Source organism: Anopheles stephensi, chromosome 3, assembly GCF_013141755.1.
Source record: "Anopheles stephensi strain Indian chromosome 3, UCI_ANSTEP_V1.0, whole genome shotgun sequence".
Lineage (NCBI taxonomy): Eukaryota > Metazoa > Arthropoda > Insecta > Diptera > Culicidae > Anopheles > Anopheles stephensi.
The window spans coordinates 78,441,539-78,467,023 of NC_050203.1; the positions used below are offsets into that span (position 1 = coordinate 78,441,539).

General features: G+C 41.7%; 1 protein-coding gene across 3 annotated transcripts in view; it reads left to right on the plus strand.

The window, feature by feature from the left end:
• The window catches only part of LOC118514652, a 32,773-nt gene that overhangs the window by 4,919 nt on the left and 2,369 nt on the right, over nucleotides 1-25,485 (plus strand). The window contains exons 3-8 of one of the 3 annotated variants that reach the window (XM_036061683.1): nucleotides 5,397-5,511; nucleotides 7,750-7,916; nucleotides 7,991-8,110; nucleotides 12,175-12,366; nucleotides 12,463-12,598; nucleotides 17,087-25,101. In XM_036061683.1, the coding sequence (XP_035917576.1) occupies nucleotides 5,397-5,511; nucleotides 7,750-7,916; nucleotides 7,991-8,110; nucleotides 12,175-12,366; nucleotides 12,463-12,598; nucleotides 17,087-17,120 (764 nt within the window). In that variant the 3' untranslated portion in view covers nucleotides 17,121-25,101. Of the gene's footprint in view, nucleotides 1-5,396; nucleotides 5,512-7,749; nucleotides 7,917-7,990; nucleotides 8,111-12,174; nucleotides 12,367-12,462; nucleotides 12,599-13,855; nucleotides 15,095-17,086; nucleotides 25,102-25,485 lie in introns of those variants that run through there. The other 2 variants (XM_036061682.1, XM_036061684.1) reach the window with 2 other exon arrangements.

Here is a 25,485-nt window from a genome sequence, read left to right on the forward strand (position 1 = left end):
AACTTCTATTTACTTTTTCTCTTTTTCTCTCCTGTTTGTTTAATTTTCGGTTGAGAAAACAAAAAATACTCCAGCGTTTACTACCCAGCTATATTTATCCTACCTTTTGTTTCGATCTCTTTTGTGTTGTAATCCACCCCGTCCCCGAAAAGTTGCTGATGGATGCGTTTGCCCGGTAACGCTTCTTTACGCTAGTGTCTTTATTTGGTTAATATTTTATAACGCAATTTTCCACCAAACCTTTGCATCGAAAAACCTGTGTCGCTCGATGCGCGCGGGCAAGCCGATATTGGGACGTGACAGTCAAGAACCTCCACTGCACGGCTTTTTCCAGCTGCAGCAGGACGGCACACATTCATCAGGGCCCGGAAAATGACAATTTTCCGGCCCGTGAATCAATTTGTGTGTTCATTAGCATACAGCACTATACGCTCTCGCGGGGTACGTGTGTGTGTGTGTGTGGAGCGTTGAGTTTTCCTTGAGGCAACGATACACACCGCCATCGAGTCCTGATTGCAACGTGGCAGCAGCTATACGTGTGCGTTCGCTTATTTGTTGTGCTTTCCACGGGTGCTGGGTGTTTTCTGTGACTTAAACCTCGCGACTCCGCTTTCCAGCAGGAAGGATAACGCGCATGGGAAAGTGTCAGCACACACACACACGCTCGCACCACCCTTTCCTTCTCCGGTACACCTGTGTGTCTTGCGTACCTGTTGAACATCGAACGCCAGCAAAATCAATGCTCTGGCAGGGCCAATCCCTTCGTTGCTGGCTTTTTTTTTCTCACGCGCAAAAACTCGCGTTTTGTGCTTCGGTCGTCGCACGGGCCGCGTGAAACATTAGCATAATTAGGTCAGCACACGCTCACTCCCAGGAACACGCCAAAGTACGGGCTTAACCTTACGCCTAGGATACCTGTTTCGACTACCCTTTGGGAGTGTGAACTGAAGAAGCTTGAACTGCCAGGAGGGGTTCATAATTATTGTAGACCCAACGAACCTCTGAAGCCCTGAGGCTTACCATTTTTATTCACAACACGCGTCTTCCGGTTCGTTGCAAAAGTACGAGCATATGGGAATGGGATGATAAAACCTTAACGGAGCTGTTGCAAAAGCTACCGCCAACGACGACAACCGAAAGGACGAGAATGCACGCACTTTAAAGGTGCCATTTAAACCATCGAGGGAGAGAGCGGGAGCCCATGTTCTTGCTCGTTTGGAGCATAGAAGAAGGGGACCGTGTCCTAGCGTGTCGGTTGGTCACAACTTGTTTTCGCTTTGCTCTGTGGGCTTATGGTTTGGTGAGCTGGTGCGAGATATGCGCCTCTAAAATGCTCACATTACGTTCCTTTCCGGCGATTTAATTAAGCCTTGAAAGTGGTGTGGTGTTGCGCTTTTGGACAGCAGGGCGTGCCAAAGTGATCGATGAAGTGGAAAGCGTGATCGTTTATGAATATGTGCTACTATTTAGAATGAGCTGTTTCCGTGCATAATGTGTGTTCTGCTGCGAATCTTTTAAGTAACGAGCTCACGGCATAGGTTTCTGGGGCGAGCGATTTCTAACGCCACCATAATATCTTGCCCAACCAGAAGGCCACTTAACTCTTAAATAGTGCCAATAGAAATACCAATCCAAGTGTGCGAAAAACAGCCACCCCGAAATGAGTTGAGGTTAGACAGAGTAGAAGCAAACATAAAAAAAACTTCAACACCAACTGACGTGTTGTGCACTACGACTGAGGCCTTGCCGAAATTAAAGAATTTGCACGTTGGAGGTCACCATTGACCCCGTGTTTACCGACTGTGGGTGTTACAAAAGGCAGAGGCACTAGTTTGTATAGAAGAGAGAAAAAAATCCTTTGGTTCGGATGATGTGCATCATGCGGAACACACAAAACCCGGCTGCGGTATGCCGATCCTCACCCACGCGGACTCACAAATAAACACACGCACATACGGTATACACGTAACTTTAACCGGTAAATAGCATCGAGTTCGGGTGAAACAATTTTTCACTTTTACATCGCGTACCGTAACCGCAACATCTGGCACAGTTTGAAACGGTCAGCACCACCACCACCATGTGCTGCCTGCTGTTTGTACCGTACGTTAGGCGTAGGACGAACAGTTGAGCACTGTTTGGGTTTTGCTCTTTGATGTTTAAACCCGAAAAAGAAAAAGGAAGGGGGGACCTAGGTATGCAGGGCAGCAGCGATCTGAAACACGATCGTTTTAGCTCTATGATCTTTCGGTTGCTTTTGTTCAAGGTTGCTAGTGCCGAATTAAGCTATAAAACATTTTTAAAATTTGAATGATAATAGGAGAAAAAAAAACAGCAATACGGCCAGGCCGTTCTTTATGAATAAAAAAAAAAAAATATATATATATATAGGAGCACTAAAAAAATCATTATGCTACGATGATTGCATAAATTCAGGCTCTTCAATATTTAAATTGCATGTATTTTAAAGCAGCCGCTCTATGATGAATCACCCTTGACAATATTCCGATACCCGACCTCAACACATTGCGCTACATCCGCGTAACGGTGTGACGGTATAAACACACAAAAGGCAGCAGTATCGTCACAGCGCTAACCGATATCCGCTTTTAATTGTTTGATTTGTAAAGTTACACTCACCCCTTCAGTCCGGAGGGGAGGGAGAGGAAAAACACACACAAACACACAGCCACGTCCATCGGCGAAACATCGGCAGAACCGGTGCTCGAGATACGGTGTAAACTTGTCACCTTTTGCCAAACGTCCAGCGTACGATTGCACTATCGGAAACGAGCAGCGAGTGTGTCCCATGATAGAATGCAAATATTTACCATTTTTGCTAGCCAAGTCCGATACGGCCTGGGTCTGTGTGTGTTAGTGAACTTTCCCATAGGCAGATGGTGAGGTTGTTACTACCTCTTTTCGATGCCGTAGTGTTGGGGAATTCATAAAACGAACAGCGTTTTTTTTTTTCGTTCGCATGCGTTCTCATGTGTTCTGTTCAATTTTAGGGTCTTAAATTGTGTTGTGTGGTTCGCTTTTAATTTCCGTACACACAACGTATACCCCAAAATTGGCCAATATCAAATAATGTGCCCCTTTCCGTGCTTCTCTTCCTAAGCTAATCCTCTTTTTTTCTGTGCAAGACTCACACACACTTTGGTTGTTAACTCCAGGAAAAAAACCCCAACACAGGGAAAATGTTCGTTATGAGATTATAAAAGTTGCTCTCTGGCCCCATAAAAATTTCACCTTTTGTTTGGTCGTTCGTTCTTGCTGATGTGCGGACGTACCAGACTAAGGCCGTGCGAGAGGCTTTGCAATAGCCGGAACGAAACACATCAACAAGATCAGGTTTAACCTGTGCAGTTGCTTCCACAACGGTTCTTTGCACCGCACGGCAATTTCCGCACTGATCCTCGGCCGCGTTTTTCTTTTTCCTTTAGTGCCAATGAAAATCAAGCCAAAATTCAGTATCTCTCATCTCTTGCTTGCGCCAGCCCCCAATTTCTCCACCCGCCACCAGCTAGTGAGTGTAAACAACGGCAAATTAAATATTTATTAATTTTATAAATATCAGACACACAGGCAGTCAGGCAGGCAGGCAGCACACTCTCGTTTCATCTTTCACACAACCACCATCCGGGGAGGTTCAGATTTCCTCGCACGCTGGGTTTGTGCGTTTGTAGGACCCGGTGGAGGGATTGAATAGATAGAACGCGTTCGGCATCTTTCGACGCGCGGCGCATGAAATTAAAAGCCAGATGACTGCGGTTTTCATTAAATAATCATGGCATTTCTGGTTTTTCACCCAACACCAGCCGGGGCCTCCGCGTTGTAGTAGCAGTACTACAGTTGATGGACCGGAAGGAGATAGCTCTGTGGTTGTTGTGTGGAACAACACCCCCCTTGGATAGCTGCTGTAACGGCCCCTGATGTGAAGATCTCGGGTGTTAGAGGAGATGTTTATGGTGGATGTTAGTAGTGTACTAAACTAACTTTAAGGGAGGCAGAAAGCGTTTTTTATTGTCCCACTACGCTCCACACAAGTTGGAATGATGCCGCCTAGCGGGGTCGTAGTTCTCCCGTGTGCGGAAGGAGGACAGGTTAACTCATCCAAGAATCGGGTGGGGTTCAGTCAAATAACGAAGATGGAATGGAACAGGTGCGCGCTTAGAGTTTGCTTTAGCATCTCCAAATATATCCCTCTCGCGCTCCCCCTTTGTATCCACCACCCCTTCATCACCCTTCGTCAATCAGAAATGGGGTTTCCAACATCCAAGAAAGACACAGCCAGGGGGCCTTTTACACTCAAACCCCTCGTACACTGCTGTGCGTCCGCGATCATTTTTGGCATGCGACACCGGCTGCGTTTTCTTCCATTATGGACCACCCCTGCCTGCCACGCTCCCTTAATCCCCAAGTCACCCCAACGGCGCGGTAGCGTACCAAATTGTGACGACTCAATTCGGTGTGCGAGAATGTCTTCGGCCCCCGGACAGATATTATTATCTAGCCTGTCTTGGTTGGTTCTCTTTAAAGTAGAGGGGGAGGAGGGGGAAAGTTGTGTGAGGTGGGGCCCCAAAAGAAGGGGAGAGTTGGAGTAGTATCGTGAATGTATGTGTGCGTGTCTAGATAGCTAGAGAATAGATTGTTTAGCTCGCTCAATTTCTAATCAGTTGTTGAAGTTTTAAGAAAATCAATATATGTTTCTTCAACTTCATTTATATAGTTTAGCTTCAAGTGTTGCGCTCTCTTTAAAGGTTATCTATTTAAATTAGTTGATCAAGATGAAAAAAAAACGTTAATCGGTGTTGCTTGGTTTTTTCTCTCTTTTCTATTTTATTTTCCTTTTTGATGTATATCGAACTTTATTATACCAGCAGCTTTGCTTTTCTTTTTTTATTATCCTCTGTTTTTCCTTTTCCTTTTTTTATCTTCTTTTCTTATCTATTAATCTACAATTCTTTATCAATAGTTCTCGATTGCCCGTTTTGCTGCTACCTCTCGACTCGTTTTCTTCTCTCTTATTCCGGCTTCTATACCTTGTTCATGTTTTTTTTTCCTTTTTCCACTTTTTTATTCCATTTTCTATTCACTTCCAACTACTTTCTTACCTCTTACGCCCGTTACTTACCCCGTGTGTGTAGCACCCACAACATCCTTCTTTAACTCTGTTGTACGCTTTCCTTTCCTTCCGTGCTCTCGTTTTGCCATTCGCTCGTCTTCGTCGCGAGTAGCTGTGGCACCGTTAAAACCCCTTGTTAACTGCTTGTCCGTTTATAAAAAAACTACTAGCTCGCACAAGTCGTCGTTCGATTGTTGCAATGGTTTAATAACTTTCATTTTATCCTTCCGTTTCCCGTTTTCTCTTCTTCCACGCTCTCTTTTTACAGATGTTCTGCTGCCTAACTACGACCAACCTAGCACTAGTTCAAAAATATTCGATATAGGAAAATCAGTCACGCTCGGTTGTAACATTACACAGGAAGGAAATTTTGAGTTAAGTTGGTAAGTTTTTTCCATCCCGTATTTTATCATTTGTGTGTGTGTGTGTGTGTGTGCGTGTGTTTGTGCATGTAGAACAATTCATTTGCGCTTTTTCAAGCGTCATTTTTTTTAATCCATTAAATTGATCAGAATCACCGTTCGCGCTCCATTCACGAAAGGAAATCCCTTTCCTTTTCCGCGAGCACAAATCGAATGTTATTTTTATTCCCCTTTTAGCACGGTACAATTTACCAGCGAAGAAATATCCATTTTTTTGTCTGCGATGTCGAAAGTGTTTTTATCGATCGGTATAAAAATAATCAAATGGTTGAGCGCTTTTTTTCTTCCTTTTCTTTCACTTTCAACCATTGCTAGACGATTAATTCACAATGTTGACGAATCATTTATGAAACAATAATCCTTTTCCCACGAGCAGGATAGGAAGGCGGAGTTTTCTTTCTTTTTTTTGGTGTGTAACTACTTATGCTACCCTGCTATTTTGACACTTTCATAATCTCCCAGTGTGTTATTGTATCCCAGGGTGTCGGTCTCCTCCGATGCGAGAGGCCATCGGGATTTTCCCGTTGTTAAGCGCCTGTAGGAAAACCTTTACCATTAATATTTATCACAAACCATCCTGGCGTGTATTTTTTCTTCACATCATCATTTAAACAAAAAAACACCCGGACGGCAAAAAGCACGAGCACGCAGAAGAACCGTCTTCCCGTTCTCTCTGTCCTGGGGTCACGGGTGTAGAGGATCTGGGTGGCAACACCACTCTCATTTGTCGTTTCGCTGTTGTCTCTGCATTCTGTTCTTCATCGCCTCTCTGCCATCCGTTTCGGTTTTGTCAAATTATCGATTTTTCGTTACGGAAAGGATACTCGGTCGGGTTGCCACCGAGAGCGGATGAAATGATTCTTTTACAAATCTGCGCCCAAGAACAGAAAGCGGGCGTGTGACCTTGTAATGCTTTCACGATTGTTGTGCGGGCTTTGTACAGCAATGTTGTGGCAGAAATTGAAAATGTTTTGAAAAGTTTAGCTAGAAATGCCTCGTAAATGCAATTTTGTACCAAGTACTGGGCGCCTCCATCGAAAGCTAGTTATTAAAAGCTAAGTTTTACAATGTTTTCCAAATCATTCAACTAGTTTTCCGATATTTAAAACAATAAATTCGATCGATAAATTAATAGAATATGCAAACTTCGGATCAATGTTGTCATTTCAAGCTGATTATTGTTTTAAACATGTGGACGCTTGTGGAAAACACTGTGCCACATCATACAAAACATTTATATTGTAAACTCTGTGTTTCCCAATCACACAAAGCCAACCAACACGAACATTGAAAACACCAAAAAACAATACTCTGCAAAATAAACATCTCATTAACACTTCACTGCACAGTGCAACACCAACAAAAAGGAACGAAAATTTCGCTTACGTCAGTAATACGATAGGAAGGAAAATAGAAGCGTAGAGAAGCAGCGAGACGACGCATCGAGTGGATGCGGGGAAAGAGCATCCGAGAAAACTGTACCGCTTAAAGGATGAATGATTTTTCTTCGCACGAATGGCTTCTGACATTATGTGCTCTGCTGCGCTGTGTGTTCTCAGGACTTACTAAGAAGGGTCGGTTTGTGTGTGTGCGTGCGTGCGTTTGTGTGACTTGGACCCAGAGGACTCCCAAAACGGTTGTAAGAACAACTTTTGACCTAAATACTGCTACACACCATCACCGGCCGCCCTTAAGTTGGGGGACGACCAGACACACGATGACGCATTATGTTGCCCCGCGAGTGTGCCTCATTTCGCGCGCTCTTGCTCAGCAATGCTCTTAAGACACGCGTTTCGTGCTTGTAATTGTACACGATACTTTTGGACGAGTGTTTGCTACAAGGGGGAGGGAGGGGATGGTAAAACCAAAACTCGAACAATTTATTCCGCGTAGGACGGACAGCAAAATTGACAAAACTTGCCACTTGTCGGAGAGTCGGCTAATTTAGGGGCGGCAAGTAGAACACGGGTACTACTTTCTTTGTGACTGCTTTGCACAAAGCCACCCGACGATGACGCACTTGTGAAAGTTTGAAGCGCGTCGCGAAGGTGAAAAAAGTAATGATCAACCGGATAAACAACTCTGGATTGACGTGGAGAGCCTAGTTGGGCTTTGCGATTACAATTTCTTCGATCGATTGTGTCTTCATCTCATAATTTTGAATTCTAGCTAATGCCTGTTGCTTTCCTCTCGTTTTAGGGCAAAAGACGGTAAGAATGTAAGTGAGGTCGAATCGCTTAAAGATCGCTACAAGGTACTGCCGGCGGAGCGAAAGTTCATCATCAGTCGGGCATTGGAAACCGATGCCGGACAGTACACGTGTAGCGTACCACAATTGGGTGTATCTAAAAATTTTAACGTAGTTGGTGAGTGTCGATTTAAGTTTTTCAAAATTATTTAGCTTTAATTTCCTAATCCGCATTGTTACCTTTTTTTCCAGCTAATGTTGTTGTTAAATTTGAAAGCACAGAAATAGGCAAAACAAACATAGTGGAAGGAGAACGGTTGACGCTTCACTGTATAGCTTTCGGAACGGAACCCAGAATTACTTGGATAGTTGGTGAGTAACATTCACTTAAAGCTGCTGTACACTAGCAAAAGCAAAAGCGATATACATTGTGAAGACAAAAAGGGCATCTAAATGACAGTAAAAAAAAATGTAATCAGAGTTTAACATCAGAGCTCCTCGCTGCTGCACATAACTGGTACAGTAAGTAACGTTAGGACGTTACTGGAATGAAAATGTTGCGCTTCGTCTCTCAAACAACGGCGAGGATGCTCCCATTTAAAAAAGAAAAAAAACAACCCTCAGCGAAACCCCGTTCGTTTAGTTTCACCTTGAAAGCATGATATTGTCGCTATTTTTATGCTGGAGAAAATCGACTAAAAAAAAAAGGGCCGGCAGACGACGTTACGAAAGGTGCTCCGTTCGCCCGTCCGCCTGAATCCACGTGAGAAGAATATTATGGACGACGGGGCAGCAAGCAAGCAAGCTTGCCCGGTTTTTGCTGTATTTAAACGTATGCTCCCTCTCTGGACTCCCATTCATTCGTTGTTGTGGTAGATGGTTGTGGAAGAAAGCGTCCGCATCGTTCTTTGGCAACAATATCAGTCAGAATCGTCGGGGCGTGGGGCAAGCCTTCGCTGGGCAAGTACGAAACGACAGTACGAAAATATCCCGACGGGTCTATTAATAGCAGCGTCGAACAATATATCTGCTGCCCCAGCGCTCATAAGTATTATCAGCTTAATTTAAAATTTATTTTTAATACCCCATTCGCTCGTACGTTCCTGTCCCGCCGTATTGTGCGGTCCATGCGATAGAAAGAGTGTGTGTGTGTGTGTGTGGGGACAATGTCATTGGTGTGTGTAGGGCTTCTATTTTCCGTAATATTTTTTTTTCATCCCCTCTAGGTGCTTCACATTTGCATAGTCTACATTCGGGCGTTAGCAGCTATGCAGCAAAGAAGCTGCTCCCTCCTGTCCTTGAATGAGCCGTGTTGGGCCACCCAATAAAATGGGATTTTAAGTGCATTAAGTGCTCAGTGATCAAAATCACATAACGATCTGTTTCAATCGGGGCTCTTATTTTTTTAATTAAGAAACGTTCCAGCATGTTCGACACATAAAACTTTTTAATGTATTGATTTATTTTTTGTGTTAAAAATAATGACCCCGCCATGCGGGTGCTGCTGCTGGTGGCCGTATAACGCTATTTCGATCAGCGGACAGATTCGATTACCATTAATCAATTGAGTAAACAAACAATATTTGTTACGACTGTTTAGATTCTTGTCCTTCATGTTGCTCGCGCGTGTGTGTGTGTGTGTAGGTCCCTGTGTCTGTCACTGGGAGACTTAAGATGATTGACGTGTGCCCACACGTACAACGATGCGAACGACAGTTGATCGTTTTAAATGGCATGACATCGATTAAATGTTATGTTGCTATAAACTGTTCTGCTAGGACACGATGGTCACATTAGATTTGTGGATGGAACTACCTTGGCTACTGTTTTCTCAACACAGCCAGAAAGCAAAATTAATCAACCAAAGCGCAACCTCAACCAGACTATGCAGCGTTGTTTATACGTTCGAACGTTAATTTTAACTACATCTGCAAACTCCTCGCAACAATACAAAACACAGACCCACGGGGCCCAGTCCTGGACGGGGACTGTAAACAAAGCCAATGTACGTACAATGCCGCGACCATTGCTTTTAAAATAAATATTTATTATGAACCTGTCGCTGGATGTGTGTGTGTGTGTGGAGAGTGTTGATACCCCGAATCGTTTGGCAATATCAGCACAATTGTTTAGCGATGGAATTTGAAATCGCGATACTATTTATAATCGCGCATTGGGTATAGTTTTAGGGGACGCAACAATTGTTACTCCGCTAGTAAATAAAAGAAATAAAATTAGTGTAATTTCTTAGTACATCGATCTTTCGTTACCTTCCGGAACGTGCCTGAGTTTGTAACGCCGCAAAGCTCGCGAAAACGAGTGTCAAGGGAAGGAAGCATTTTTCTTGCGTGATTTAAGACCGACCGAACGGGGGGTCGTCCCCACGCCAACTCGCCCGAGCACACTTTTACGGTATCACGCAATCTTTTCGGCATAAATTAAATGCTTCTAACCGGCCTGTTTGCCCGTTTTGCCCAACGGGTTAGAGAAAGGGAGAGAGAGAGTGTGCGCTCGCCGCCCCCCTCCGGTTCGATGTTTGGTGTTGAAGCAGTGTTAGGCTTAGAATAATGGCACAGATTCTCTCCGGTCTTACCAGAAGAGGTGTCTGGTTGCGCTGTTGCTTTTGTTTTTTTTTTGTCTGCGTTAAGATATCTTTCCTTCATGACGCTACTTTTAAACCGGGTCTGCTGTAAATATCGCAGCGCTGCTTATCCTTCACTGCCAGGTGTGTGTGTGTATGTTTTTGGAGTGTTGCTAAACTCCGAACGGTGCTGGTGGTGAGGGAAAACATTACGCTAAGCCTAAGGCTTCAATGTTGCTTCCCACTCCCAATTTCGCAGAACGCTTCCCACAAGCACAATTGTTTCGCGCGGAGCAAGAGCAAATCGATCGCGCACCGCCTCCTCCCTATCCCTTGCGTCCTTTGCACCAGCCGCTTCTCGGAACCCCTTTTTTGTCCCTTCACTTCTTTACTCAGCCGGAAAGACGATAGTTTCGTTTGTACTGCTGGAAACACTTCAGGAAACTGTTTCTGTTTTTTGGCTTTGTTGTATCGGACGAGAGCAGTTTTTAACCCCACGCAATAATAGGGTATACTAGTATACGGTCATGCACCGCCAAGCTCTGGGATGAAAGGTCAAAAACTTTAAAATTTTGAAATACCATTAGTGGATGTATTTTTTCAAAGCAAGATGTTTTTTGCGTTATTATCTGAGGTTTGCTAAATTTAGTTTTTACATTTTTCATTTACTTAGTACTGATGTACTACATTGATGTAATGCGTGTTGCCTAAGCAAAGGCGCAAATAAGTAATTGTTGAATTTTTATTTAATAAAGCGAATTTAAGATTTTTTTATGACAATTTCGAATCATTATAACTATCTTAAATTGATTAGTTAGGTTTGCTTGAATGTTAAATATGAATTTAAAATACAACGATAGTTCTCAACCCGTACCCACTGTGCGTTGGCGCGAGGATATGGCGAAAGGGATAGGCACAGTGAGCAAACTTTCCGGTCGTCACCCCACCACCTTCTTCGCTTCGTCCTCCTCCTCCCTGCTCCACCGCCAACTTCTAACGCCTTCCTACAGGCCTAAAGCTCTAATGGACTTTTGTTTCTCTTTCCGGTTGCCGTTCCACCGTGGTCGTCGTCGTCGCCGTGGCCTTGCGAGGAAGACGAGAACGGCACCCCGAACGTTGCTTCACCATCGCGGCGTCGAAAGCCATCGAGAAGCGGCACAAAAGTGTTGCTACTCTCGTCGTAGTGACTCGCGAGTAAATCGCTCGGCCCTTGGGGCGCTTGCCGTGGGACCCACTTCTTCGTTTGTCCGTGTGTTGTCACACTCGGTTAGAGCGCGTGTGTGATTCCAGCATTACGTGACTAGCAGCTAGACAAGTGTGCAATCTTTCCATTATCCCTCTGCCGGCACGCCAACCTACGCCGAATGAGTTTTTGGTGGTCGAAGGGGTGGTGTGCCGTTTTGAGGTGCGTCCCTTCGCTTGTTGTTGTTGTTGTTTTTGAGGACGAAACATAATATGGGACGAATTTCTAGCATCACATTCAACCGCGCGCAGAACATTCACTTCACTCCGTCTGGTTGGCAACCTGAATGATGAGGAATGAAGCGTTGGAGCTTTAACTGTTTGCTTTCAGTGTTGCATGGGTATTTGTTTAATTTAATTCTTATTGCTGCACTGTGCACACCGAAGTCAAAGGTCTGATAGAGATGAGGCAACTATCTGATAAGAGGATTAACGATTCTACCGTTTTTTTTTAAAGTCATATGGACACTTAGTTGTCGAATCAGAGATCCCTGTATTACGCCCTTTGTTTAAGCTTTCAAGCAGTTCTCTATTCGAAGGAATAGTCTTGACCAAAAAAAAAACCCCCGTACCAATATTTAAATAACTAATACCCGTCTTGTTCTCATCGTAGGCAACAACACTTACAACGCGTCGACAGATCACATCGTGCTGGAGGAGGACGAAAGGGGCATCGAGAACGCGAAGCTTATCATCGAGAGCATAACGCTAGGCGACTATGCCGATTACACCTGCGAGGCACGAAATAATGCCACCGATTTCACGGGCAAACCGGCACAGGTTACGATTACCGTTAGAATTAGAGGTAGGCAGTCGTGAGCTTCCCTGCTTTTTTTCCCCCTGTTATACCTCATATCCCCCCCCCCCAATTAATGTGTGTTTTCCGGTTTTGTAATTTTAGGAAAATATGCGGCACTTTACGTTTTCCTGGGTATTATTGTGGAAGTTGTTTTACTGTGTGCGATTATTTTAATATGCGAAAAAAGACGTAACAAGACAGAGATCGAGGAAAGTGATACCGACCAGAGTCCCGACCAGTAAGTACATTCGCTTCTATTTTTTTTTCTGTTTCTCTGTTTCTCTACACGGTTTGCGTTTCTTCCCGCACGTGTCCCCACGTGTTACGCCTGATTGCATTTTTTTATTTGTTTGTGGACCAAACGTTAAAGCGCTTTTGGACGACAGCTAGTTGTTATTCTAGTTATTTTTATTGAAGATAATTTTGGCCTTTCCTATAAAATTAATAAAAAAATTTTAAGCGCTTACTAAAAGTGAAAAGCACCCCTTGAAATTTCAAAGCAATGAAAAATTACATGAAAGCTTACACGAAACTTGCTATCGTCTAAAGGCGCCTTTACGCACAGTGTCACAATATGGCAAGTGTGGCTCTGCTAAAATTGCTGTTGGTCCAACGCTTTGGTTTCGTTTTTCAGTTTATTTTGTTCCAGCTCGCTCCTCCCATTGTGTTTCGTTGGCTTCGGTGTAGTCATTTTAGTCACTTTAGTCACTAGCTGTGTGATAATTTGTACCATTTTTTTTTTCTACCACATTCGCCATTTTGTTGTGTTGTAAGCTAAGTTGTAGTGTTTTAGTGTAGTAGTGTAAGTACCATCACAATCCACTATCATCGTCACCAAAACACACCCACACCACATATGGATCGAGATATCAGCAGTAACATCACAATACGATACTTGATTAACCGAGAGCCAAAATGTGTTTTAGCTAGAAGTTGCTTTTAGAAATGAAAAATGAGCACATAACGAGGAAAGCTTTTATAGGGAATAGCAGCAGTATAGTGTATGTGGTTGAAGGCTTAAAGCGATAAGAAGGGATAATCTCTAATCTCATTCGCGCAAAACCCAATTAACCCGATTGTGTGATAACCGACCGACTAATTTCGTTTTCCAATCTATAAGCGTATGTTTGTGTGTGTGTGTGATTGTTCCCCCCTAGCGCGATCGATCGAACTCTGCACAGTGGTTTTTCGGTTTCGGACTAACCAACAACTAATCAAAACCCCACCCCCTCCAGTGTACGCTATATATTCTCCCCCTTCCTGCCCAAAACTGCTATATAACGCCTGCTGCAAAATTAAAATTACTAAAAACAAAAACAAGCAAACCGTTGTATTTTTATTTCGCAATACTTTGCCGTCCTTTGATGTCGATGTCACCTTACCGTTCCAATGTAACGATTATTGTTGCCTAACCGATGCAAACCTCTTCTTTTTTTTTCTTCCCTCTTTCTTTCTTTCTCTCTCTCTCTCTCTTCTATTTTTCCGCTTTCCGCAGAAACAAGAACGGCTACCACGGTAATGAATCCGAGCTACGCCAAAGAAAGTAAAGCCAAGTAATGCCATGAATGTGGTGTGGTGTAGCCTGCGTGCGGCGGCGTGGTGCGCGTGTTTCAAATCGCGCATTTGATTCGTTTTATTATAAACTTTGTAAAAACTTAAACTAAAACGACCTTCCCCCTTTATCTCCCCCCACCCCGGATGGGACTTTGGGAGTGTTTCCTTTGGTGAATCTTCCATTTGATCCTTGGTGTTCATTTGTTTTCTTTAAAAAAAAATCCTTTCTTATCGCGCGTGATAATTATAAACAAAACAAAGTCGGAACACGATTAACCTGTGTACACACAGAAACCCACAAACACACACGAGCATCCGCCGCCCAACATCAGCAGCCGCAGCAGTTTCTTTCCCCCTTTGTTTCCCTCCACACGGCGTACACCGAATGGGGTAGATTTTGTACAGGCCATCCCAGATTACTTATACTTACGCACGCTTGGCAATCCTGAGCTGTGTGGTGCGCGCGCGCGCGCACTTCTTCCACCTAGCTGCTGTGCACCCAAAAACCGTTTGCCAATAATGTCCTACAAACGTCAGCTATTCTAATCAACTATCCTTGTTTGAAAATTGTCGCGTCTAGCTAGTCGATTTGAGTGTTTTTTTTTTTCTTTTCTTAACTTGGACATTGGCTATCGCAATTACTGGCCAGGAAGATGACGTACGAACAGGAACATAAATTGGTTTGATTCAATAACCCCATTTGAAATCGGAACAGAGCCTAGCAATTATATCAAGCTCAAGCGGCCCAAGCAGAGCAACACCGCGCATGTTGTTCTTCTCGCGGATGTTTAACGTTACCCTAGAAGATCAAGCAAATAATATTCTAGTTTTTAGACTTGTTTCCCTTGTTTTTCTCCTCCTTTATACTTGCGTACTTTTTTTCTTACGTTTACCAATAACTTCATTTACCTAGAAAGCATACATTAGAAAGACGCGCAGCGAATAGTAGTTAGCCTTATCGACCATACGACCGTGTGTGCAGATTGTTGCCGATACCGACCCTGTTGTTGAAATTTGTTAGTAAAAGTCAGTATTTAAAAGAAAAAACGGAACGAAAGGCAGAGAGAGAATAAAACAAACCGTTAATGCGAAGAAAGGGTATGATCAAAACGCACCGAGCTGTATTTAGTAATGATTAGAATCTCAATAAAAAAAAAACACATGTTTTCTTCTACCAGTATCTTCGGAGTGAAGTGAAGTTTTGTTTTTTATTTCCATCCGTGGATAAGATTTATGAGAGAATAGCCGCAAATAGTTAGAATTTTCAATTCCATAACGATAGATGACACCGTCGAGTAGAGAAAGCGCCTTGTTTTCGTGCTTCGATTCTTTGCTCGCTATAAATATTGTAGCAATGCTCTCGTTTAACATGGCACCCCAATGCTAAAGCTAACCTTGATGGTGACTTAGTGTTCCTGTATGATATGATTTGCGTTGTGCGCTATCCGGCAAATAGGAAAAGTGTGTCAGCAATAACGGAAAGAAAACTTATTCATACATTAAGATTGCATTTACTTTCATCATTACGGGAGGTTTAGTAGGATCGTTAAAAATAATAGTCTGCATGTCTATAAAGATACACGATTCCGAGATACACAACAATCTACAACTAGCACAAATATTATTTACCATGACATGCAACACTGTCCACTTTAAGTAAACAATTTCCGCAAAAACGTTGAATTAATCAAGTTGCACTGTAGTTTAGATAAATATCTGATCTTCTTCTGAAAATTCTGAAGGCGATTTTCTTGTTTGCAAAGATGCAAGCAACGGACAACGGACGAAAACAGTATTTTTTTAGTGTTTATGTACATAATGTAATAAAAAAAGCTTCTCTACTTCTTCCTTGGCAATGCAACCTTGAAAAGTCTCGGCCTGCTATTTTGGCTTTCTGTGACTTGCTTTTACCCGTGACAAAGTAGTCAGCCCTGCGTACAGGATGGCGGTCTGGATTTGAACCCCGGTCCTGCCGTGTGAAGACCGGCGATGCTGTCTTTTCGGCCGGGGAAAATTATATGAACGCCATTACCACATTCACTAAGCCAAATGAGAATGATTTACATTTTTTATATATAAAACTAAATATGAGTTTATATGGAATTATTTTGTCCTGCCTCATCCTGTTCTCATTCTACTGAGCACTTCCAAGGAAGCTTGCGTACGAGTGTGTTCCATGCAACTCACAGCTTTTCTACTCCTTAGCCAAAAGCCTACGTATCGAACAAGAAGTTGAGTGTGATGAGTAAAACACTAAATAATATTAAATCAGTTAAAATTGTTAAGTTAAAGTGGACATTGTTGCTAGAATAATGCGATTTACCTATATAAACCGTAGACTGTTAAATATTTTGAATCTTTATTCGCCTTGGATAGCTGCACGCTCCTCTTGTCACCTGCTAAACCCTTCATACTCATTCACCTTCCCCCTCCGAAACGAACACAAACACAATCCATGTGCATGATCGCCGCATGTGCGCATAGTTATAGTACGATCGTGTTATAATTTACGGCCAGCAACAAAAGAGCATATTGAGCTTTCGTTTTTTTTTCTTTTTCAAACACACCATCCCCTTGTTCCCGCCGAGGGGATTTTCTCTTGAAGTGTAAGACATTAGGGAGACATCTTTTGTCCTGTCTTCCTTCTAAAGAAAATTCCCGGTAGACATAACTTTCAATCAAGCAACTCAAAAGCCATCCATTCCGATAGCATGATTTTTTTCTTCTGCATCGCTAGCATTACTCTTCTTCTTCCACACTTCTTTTGCAATGAATTTAAATGCCTTCGTATTGATTGAAAATTTACGCATTTTCTCTCTCTCTCTCTTTCTCTCTTCTCTTTTCCCAATTTTGATGCAACTCAATAATACGATGATGCATTTCGTTTCCCTTTCTGATTCTTCTAATCCACCCTCTTTGTTGGCCTCATCGTGCCACACACACACACACACATTTATTACACACATGGCTCATGGTGTGTGAACGAACACATCTCCGGAAACCGTTTGCCTTACGGGGATTCGAAAAACGGGAAAAACCTCAACCGTTCACATCTTGTGTTTTACTTCAATGTGTTTTACTGTGTACGTGTGTGTGCGTGTAATGTGGTGTAATGTGTCTTGTACAAACATACATTGTTCGTCACTTGCGTCGTCTACCAAAACTCACACAGGAGAAGGCGAAAAACTTCCCGAAATTACAACTAATGATAAGTCTAGCTCCCGTAAGACGATCGAGCTGATCGGTATGCGTAACAAAACGTGAGATGAATTGTCGATCGAGGATGCTCAGTGATTTCGAAGGACACAGGATGATGGCTTCAAAAGCCGAGTGAAATTCTTGTCGGAAAAAAAAACATTGAGTCGTGATGCGATCGTGCGAAAGCGAAAGCAGCATTCAACAGCTTAACAACACAGACACAACTTACTATAAAGAGAACACACACACACACACACTCAATTCACCACAACTCTGCGGATAGATACCGGTACTTTTGAGAATAGAGTAACATAATTTAAAAACAAATCCGTTGCGAAATGAAACGGAAAACAGGGGTGTGTAAGAAAAGAAAGTATGACGCTGCTATATAGAAACGAATTCAATACTAGAAAAAAAAAACAGACAAACACACACACACAGACACACCCGTCACAATCATGTGTGAGGTGAATAAATAAAGCAAACACAACTTAACAATAAGAATAAATCGATGCTATAAAATGAAGAAGGCAACAAAACGGGAGCAGCAGCAATCGGAATCGGACACGGTTCGAACATTTAGACATTTAATACGGATTAGCATTAGTGTGTAGTGTATAAAATATTACGATGAGGATCTTAAACCATACCCACAAACACACACACGCGGCCATCTCTCACCATCATCACGACCACAGCCAAGCCACAACTGTTTTCCTGGGGACGTATTCAGCAGGGAAACCATCTGCTGCGGGAGGATCATCTATCCGGCGTGCGCGTGTGTGTGTGTGTGTGCGTGACCATGCTGCCAAGAGTTAGGTGCAAGATGCGAACGATCATCATCAAAACCGCGGGGGTGTAATGGCGCTCGAACCCCACTACGCGTACATTTGAATGAACAAACCGTTTGAAGTTTATAATTGAATCCCACCACAAACGCGAGATCGTGAGCGATATCGAGGAGACGTAGCGTTACTTATCCTTACCACACAAACACACACACAAAGTTAAAAAAACACTAAAGCACACGGAAAACAGGAGGAAGGCTTATCGTGTGTGTGTGCGTTTGTGTCTGTAGCTACTACAGTAAACAGGTCGAACAGTATATGGTGTGCACGAGATCGTGTGCGGATTACCGGACGTTTAATCGTGGAAATGAGTAATACGTTTTGGAAGGAAGCAAGTTTCAAAGCATTACCACCTTCGTTTCCCTCCCTCCCCCCCCCCCACCCCCCTCCATTTTGTCTTAAAGCCCGGAGGGAGCGCAAAACGTTGTTGGTGCACCTCGAGAGTATAAATCTAGTACATAATACATAGTAGCAAAACAAATCCCGAACACAAGCTGTGCTCTGCTCTGCTGAACTGTGCTTTTGCAAAAACGAAACGTTGTTCAGGCGAGACATGGGCGCGCGCTAGTAGCAGAAACAGGTTAGATTTATGCGGAGCTTTGTTTTTTCATTGGGAGTTTGGTCGAAGCACGTGGTGGTGTATCGACTTCCAATGGCTTTGAACAGTTTCGACTTCCGTTAAATGGAGTGTATGTCGAGGTTGTAAAAGTCGAAGTCTACTTCCGCCATGAACAAAACGCCACGGAAACGCCACCAACCCCCTTCTCACTACACCTAAGCAAACCCGAAGAGCCGATAGTCGATGATAGGCTCGCTTTAAAGCAAATTGTTCGTACGATTGTGGGACACCGTTTTACCACAAAGAAAGCAACAAAATGATACGAATCACACCATCAACCATTATCATCCGCATTCGCAACATTTTTCTCATTCTTGATCTGGGTGTGTGTGTGCGTGTATGTTGTGTAAGCGAATGCCGGATTTCCTTATCCGGAAAAGCGAATGGATAGGAACAGTAGCTAAATACACCCCCTCCCCCCACTTTTCCTCTCTACTTCTCTTCCTCTGTCCCCTGGTTAGAGGAACTCTTTCCCAATTTCCCGATAGTAACGAGAGAAAAAAAAGAACGATGAAATCGATAGCTTTACATCACTTGTCCTTCATAGCAGTGGCATTCACAACAGTGGCTACTAACTTACTGCTGCCGTTTGCTGCTGCTATCAATATTCTACAAACACTACAAAAAAAAACAAAAACTACTACTCTAACTACTATTACTACTACTATTTCAGCTTTATTTAGATAACTGAAATGATTGTGAAATGATAAGAACTAATGAGAACGGTCATGCTTTAACACACCTAGTAATGAGAGAAGACTACGCCTTTTTTGACCATCCGTCGGTGAACAGGGAACTGAATTACGTTTTACGTACTCAATTTCATGCTTATTCTTTTGGTTTTTATTTAATTAAAGTTAAGAATTTAAGTAGGAGTTTTATTTTCTGTTTGAATCTCTGTCCTGTATAGAATTATGGGCTATGAAACTTTCGTCAAAAAAAATTAAAAATCGCCATCCAACTTCACCTTCTCCCCCCCAAGCCCATTGTAATATAGTTATACAAAAACAAGGGAAAACCAAATTCACGTAGAACGATTGCTGTAGTGTAAAAGCATTTTAAACCGGGAGGAACTAAATAAAATAATGAAATCGATTCGAGGGCGCGCGCGAGATCACACCAGTGAGGGCTCTAGTATTTCCGTACAAACACTCCTTGCACACATGTGCAAGTAAATGGTACGATTTAAAGCGAATAAGCGAATTCATTTTCCCCCGCACTACATAAACACAAACATAACGCAAAATCGCAATCGCATGAAGCAAGCAATTTTGTACCTATTGTTTCCTGCTGGCGATGAAGCGACGAAATAAAAAGGCAAAAATCACTCCAATGTATCGATATAGTTGCGACGGTATGAGCAGCAACCAGCAGCCCAGCTTTTTGTCCTTAAGACATGGTGAACAAATGTCAGAGCGAATTATTAAGTTAATTCGATATTTAGCAAACAAAAAAAGGGGAGAGCCGACAGCAGCCAGTGGGAAGTTCGTCTACACATGCTTTTGCACTACTGTACATATTGTAAAGTAAACTAAAAACCAGTAAATACAAGCGGCGAGCAGGAAGCAGAAGCAGTTGTAGAATAAAAAGCAAAATAAGTTAGAAAATTATTATTAACAATAAATGAACCATTTGGGAGAGCAGGGCGAGGAGAGCGCAGAACAACTAATCGAATAATTTCGGAAGGTATAATAGAAAGATTTATTTGTGCGGCATGCGATACACGGGGCTCTCTATCCACAGGCAGAAAGGCATAGTGTAAGGGCATTCGAAAAACACGTGTCGTTACTGCTTGAAACGGGGGTTTCTTCGTTCCACGGTTTAACGTTGAGATGTGGTTTTTGAATATGTGTGCGCCTAAAAGTATGCAATTGCATAGTTTTCAATCATCACCACCAGCGCCGGGTACGAAACTCGAAGGTATCTTAAGGACCGAACAATGTCCTCATAGTCTCCTCAACACCTTCATTGCACAATAAGTTGCAGAGTTTTCCCTTTCTCCGTAGCGTTTCCTTTTTCCGTTACGGCACTTGTTTATCCTCTCAGTGTGTTCGTTATCGGTTAGCTGTCGCGTCGCGTTAGGTTCGAGGAGGCAAGCGTTTCCATCTTTCCTCGTCGTAGCATTGGAAGCATGCGGGTAGGCACCGGGCAGTAGGCATGTAGTTTAGTGACAAAACTGGCAGTAGGAACCTAATTAAAGCATTAACGAACTAAATAAGTAACAAGCTGACTTAAAACTGAATCACACACCCACGACACACTTCTTTGCTCGAAGTTCAACCACAGTTCAACCATTCAGCACATTTGTACCGGCGCAGTCATAGTTAGTAGGAAAGGTGCGTGCGATTGTGTGTGTGTGTGTGTGTGTGTAGGAAAAAGGAATTCAACTGCTACTCGGAAGTGGGATTTATTTTTCTAAAAAACAAATACAAATAAACCAATCTAAAGTAATCGAAATTTTAGCGCAAAAGAAAAGCTATAAAACATACACGCAAAGCAAAGGGATAAGAAAAAGTACTAAAACGATAACTAGCTAAATCATTATGGAAATTTTTATGATTTATGTGCCCTTCGTTCAGTTGCTTGTTGATGAGGCCAGCAAAAAAAAAAACGCGGATGATAATTAAAATAATTATTATTAGATTTCAATTATTGGTTACCTCTCATTAGGATTTAATTTTAAAATTATAAATTGAAAACGGCAAATCCCTACTCACACACACACATTCATTCTACCAAAACAAAAAAAAACCCTCCTGCCCTTTTCCCCCACCCTCCCGGTTGCAAAGTGCGGTGCACGGGAAAATGAAACAAAACAACAACAACAAAAACTGCAAGAATTTGTTTACTAGTCGCCTTATCAAATGAGTATGAAGATATGAATGAAACAAAAAAAAATCTTGTAATGTACACACACATGCAACTTAAACGCTAAGACGGAAGAGGGGGAAAGCTAAATCTCTGCTAGATTTAAATCTACAATTTCGAATACAAAACTATAACTGCATCGGGCCCACCCACACTCCGGGCCTGCCTGTGTAAGTAGCGCAGAGCAAACATAAACGTAAGTAAACAAAAAAAAACAAAACATTAAAGAGAGGACACAACACAAAGCGCGAGAAAGCCCGAAAAACAAAAACAAAAACCATATAAGTATAAGTGCGTAAAACAGTAAGCCCAGAGATACTCGGTTTTTACTTGATAGGACGAATTCGAATGGGAAAAAAGGGGGAAAGGAAAAATGCATGGAAGTAGTGTAAAACAAGAAACCGAACGTAAGTAAATAAGCAAGGAGGAGGCAATCCATATTTAGCAGCGCATGGGCAGGAGCAAGAGGACATCGTCAAAATCGAAACGGAACCCGTGTGCGCGTAATTATCAAAAGAAGCGAATGAAGACTTCGTGTTCATAGCCTTTCGTATTGCAATAATAGTAGTTGAAAAAGCGGATAACAGAAAAACAAGAAATAGCAGATATGTATGAACAGTTTTACTCGTTGTTCTGTTCCCGTTTTTATTTGTCAATATCTATCACGTAAGTCCAGTATTTAAATTTTTATTTGAATTTTTAAATTCAGTTACTGTCCTTTTCATTAGAAAAATGGATTACGATTTATTTTTCCTTTACTTCTACCAGCCATACTTTGCGCTTACAATAAGGATTTCCCCTTTTTGCCACCGTTTTTTTCTTCTTCCTTTTTTCGTTCGTCTTGTGCGTTTGAGCAGCAGATAAAAACAGAACAAAAAAAAAGAATATCACCAAATTGTGTGAGAATATGCAACGTACGATCACAGAACTGTAGATATCTTAAATAAAATATTTGCAACAAAAAATACGCATTATTATGCATTAAACACAAAAATGCCGCTGGCTAGAATCGGCCCACAAGCAGAAGTCGATCGAAGAGAAGGAATACGGTTATTGTACTAAATAAAGCGCAAGAGAGGGAGAGAGAGAGAGAAACATAAAATAAAACTACAGACACAAACAACAAAACAAACACACACACAAACACAGATGCAAACATATTATCCAGCGTTAGTTAAAATAAGCACGTGCGAGTTTTAATGATACTAAATCAATGGGAAAATTAGTTTAAATACAATTTCAATTGCGCTCTTTCGTCGTGCATTTCTAGTGCGAATTTTTACATGTATATGTGTTTTTAAATTAAATTAAATAGAGCATACTGTTTGTTACTGATATTCCGTGATTTAATTTTGCTTACTAATATGCACAACATTAGGGAATTTTAAATACTTTTTATGATTACTATTTAATTTGCTAGGGAGTTTTGCAAAACTACATACATCTCTCACACACACACAGACGAACAGACATTCACACAACTTTATCACGTTTCATGCACCTTTTACTGCAAAAAAGAGAGAAAAAAGAAGAAATTATCAACAAAAGTGAACAAAAAATAGCACACATTTAACATCACCTTTGCACAATCGTCCACGAATAAAACAAAAATTCTCGCTCTCACAATACTACACATACAGACGCATAATATAAGACACCAAGATTGGGAGGAGGTGGCATCCCACCCCTACTGTACGAGATGTCTAAATCCCAGTTGTTTGTGTGCGTGTGTGAAATCTAATTCAAATACACACACACACACGCACCGAAATTCTCCAAACCACCTAACAAAATGAATGAACACCTTCCCGGTAAAAAGCTCCAAAATTTCCTGTTCAAAAGACTAAATGCAAATATAGGGCAATTGAAAGCAAAAATTCTAGTAAATAAAAATGGAAAACAAAAAGGAACAATACTTAAAGAAAAGCAAACGCAAGCAAAACTCCAATGTTCCTCTTTGAAAGATGGTAAAAAGGCAAGAAGAAACCCAGATTAAACCCATACAGGAGAGAAAACACTGCGTAGCTGCGTGTTGCAGATAAAGGTATTGATTTTTGCAATACTCTTCTTATCGCGTTAATGTGTTTCTAATAATTCCAAGACAGAAAATTGGAATGAGCAGTTTTACATTTTCACACCTCTCAATCCCCCGATGCACACCACTGAGACTGATTGGGCTTGTTTTGTGGCTGAGAGTGTCTAGCTCATTTCTCGCACGGTGTCTTTTCGTACCACACAAACTCACACACACACACACACACACACACACATATTCAAAACATAACGTCAGCTGCACCGATATAAGTTCATCAACACACATACACACTCACTTAAAAACGTATCATGATAGGGTAAAAGAATAAACGGAAGCTCTCCTTATCCATCACAAGTCCCAAAAATTAAAGAACAGAGCAACAGAAACATAAAACTCCGAAAGCATCGTTTCCAACTTTGTATAAAGAACGCTAAACAACATAACCAATAAGAACCTGTCTAAAACAAGCAAGGAAAAAACAATTTCCACACGATTATTTTGGGAAAAAATGCATGATAGGAGTTAAAAATTGAGGTGAAAAAAAAAGCCTCAACACTGTAGTTATGTTACTTCTAGCTCATGACGCCGCCGTGAGCGATGAGTTTTGTTGTCTCGCTTAAAACAAAAACCCGAAACGAATTGAATTCTCGTTACCAAGAAAAAATATAATATTTGTTTCACGGCTACTAGAGTTTGTTAAATGATTAAAGCATATTTAATTGTTACGCAAGATTAATTGACTCTTGTCGGTTTTTTGCATTGACTTACGCGCCAATCTTGCAAGCGTTACAATTATTATAAAATAAACCGCAGAACAAGAAAACTATGCCTACTTTGACCAGGTCCACAATTCACTATTTATTTATATCACTAACCACCATTGTTGATTACCACCTAAGCTATTGCAGGGTTTCTCAGGCTATAAAATAGGTGTCCACATGTGTATAACAATGAGGGATTTTTTGTATAACAATCAATTGAAATCTTATTTTTGTTGTTATATCTCGAACCACACATTGTTTTAAACATGTGGCCACATGTTTTATACTCTGAGGATCACTGTAAACTATTATTAAAACAAGCGGTTTATGTAGACGATCAGCTCGAGGGTGTATTATTAGTACGGCGGTATTGATTACGTTTTGCGTACGATAGGCAATAGAGATACTCGTTCATTTTGAAGCATTACTAACGGAGGGAGTTGCGTTTTAACTTTGCACTACGTTGTAGATCATTGCGCGTGGTAAGCGCCGAGGATGAACTGATTTCATTTGCCAACAGACGAACAGCCATAAACACAAAAACTGAAACTCCTACTCTATCATGCAAATTTTGAACAAAAAACGATTTGTAAATCTCCCCAAAAACCGTTCACTCATTCAAATGAACCCCCAAATGCGCCCTCTTCAACTTCACAAAAAAAACAGCCGCTCTCTTCAGCGCATAAGCACACCAAACAAACATTAGACATTAAACGTAAACGTTATACAAAACCCGAAAAAAAGAGTTGAAAATTATGCCCCCGCGCGCTGTAGTAAATGTGTGTGCGTGTGGAACACATACGCAAACGGAAAATCGAACCCTGTTTGCAAAAAATGCCGTATATGTGTGTTTGTAAATGCGAGAATAAAAAGAAAAACACACAAAAAAGAACAAACCAAAAAAAACTAAAGTTAGAACTTAAAACACACACACACACACGTACACGGTGGAAGAAAACTGTTGCACGATTGCTGCACCGTACAGGAGAGAGCAGTACGAATAGCTAAACAAAAAGAAGAAAAAATAAAATAAAATAAAGAACTAAACACACACTCACACGCGGAAAAGAGAATAAAAACAAAATAACAAAAAACAAGAAAGAAGAAGAAGAAGAAAACACAAAAAACTGTAGGAAACATTAACAATTAACAAAATGGAATACAAGCATCAAAACAACCAAAACACGCAAACACACATACACAAACACTCGTAACGAGACGAGAGAGAGAGAGCAAGCAAGA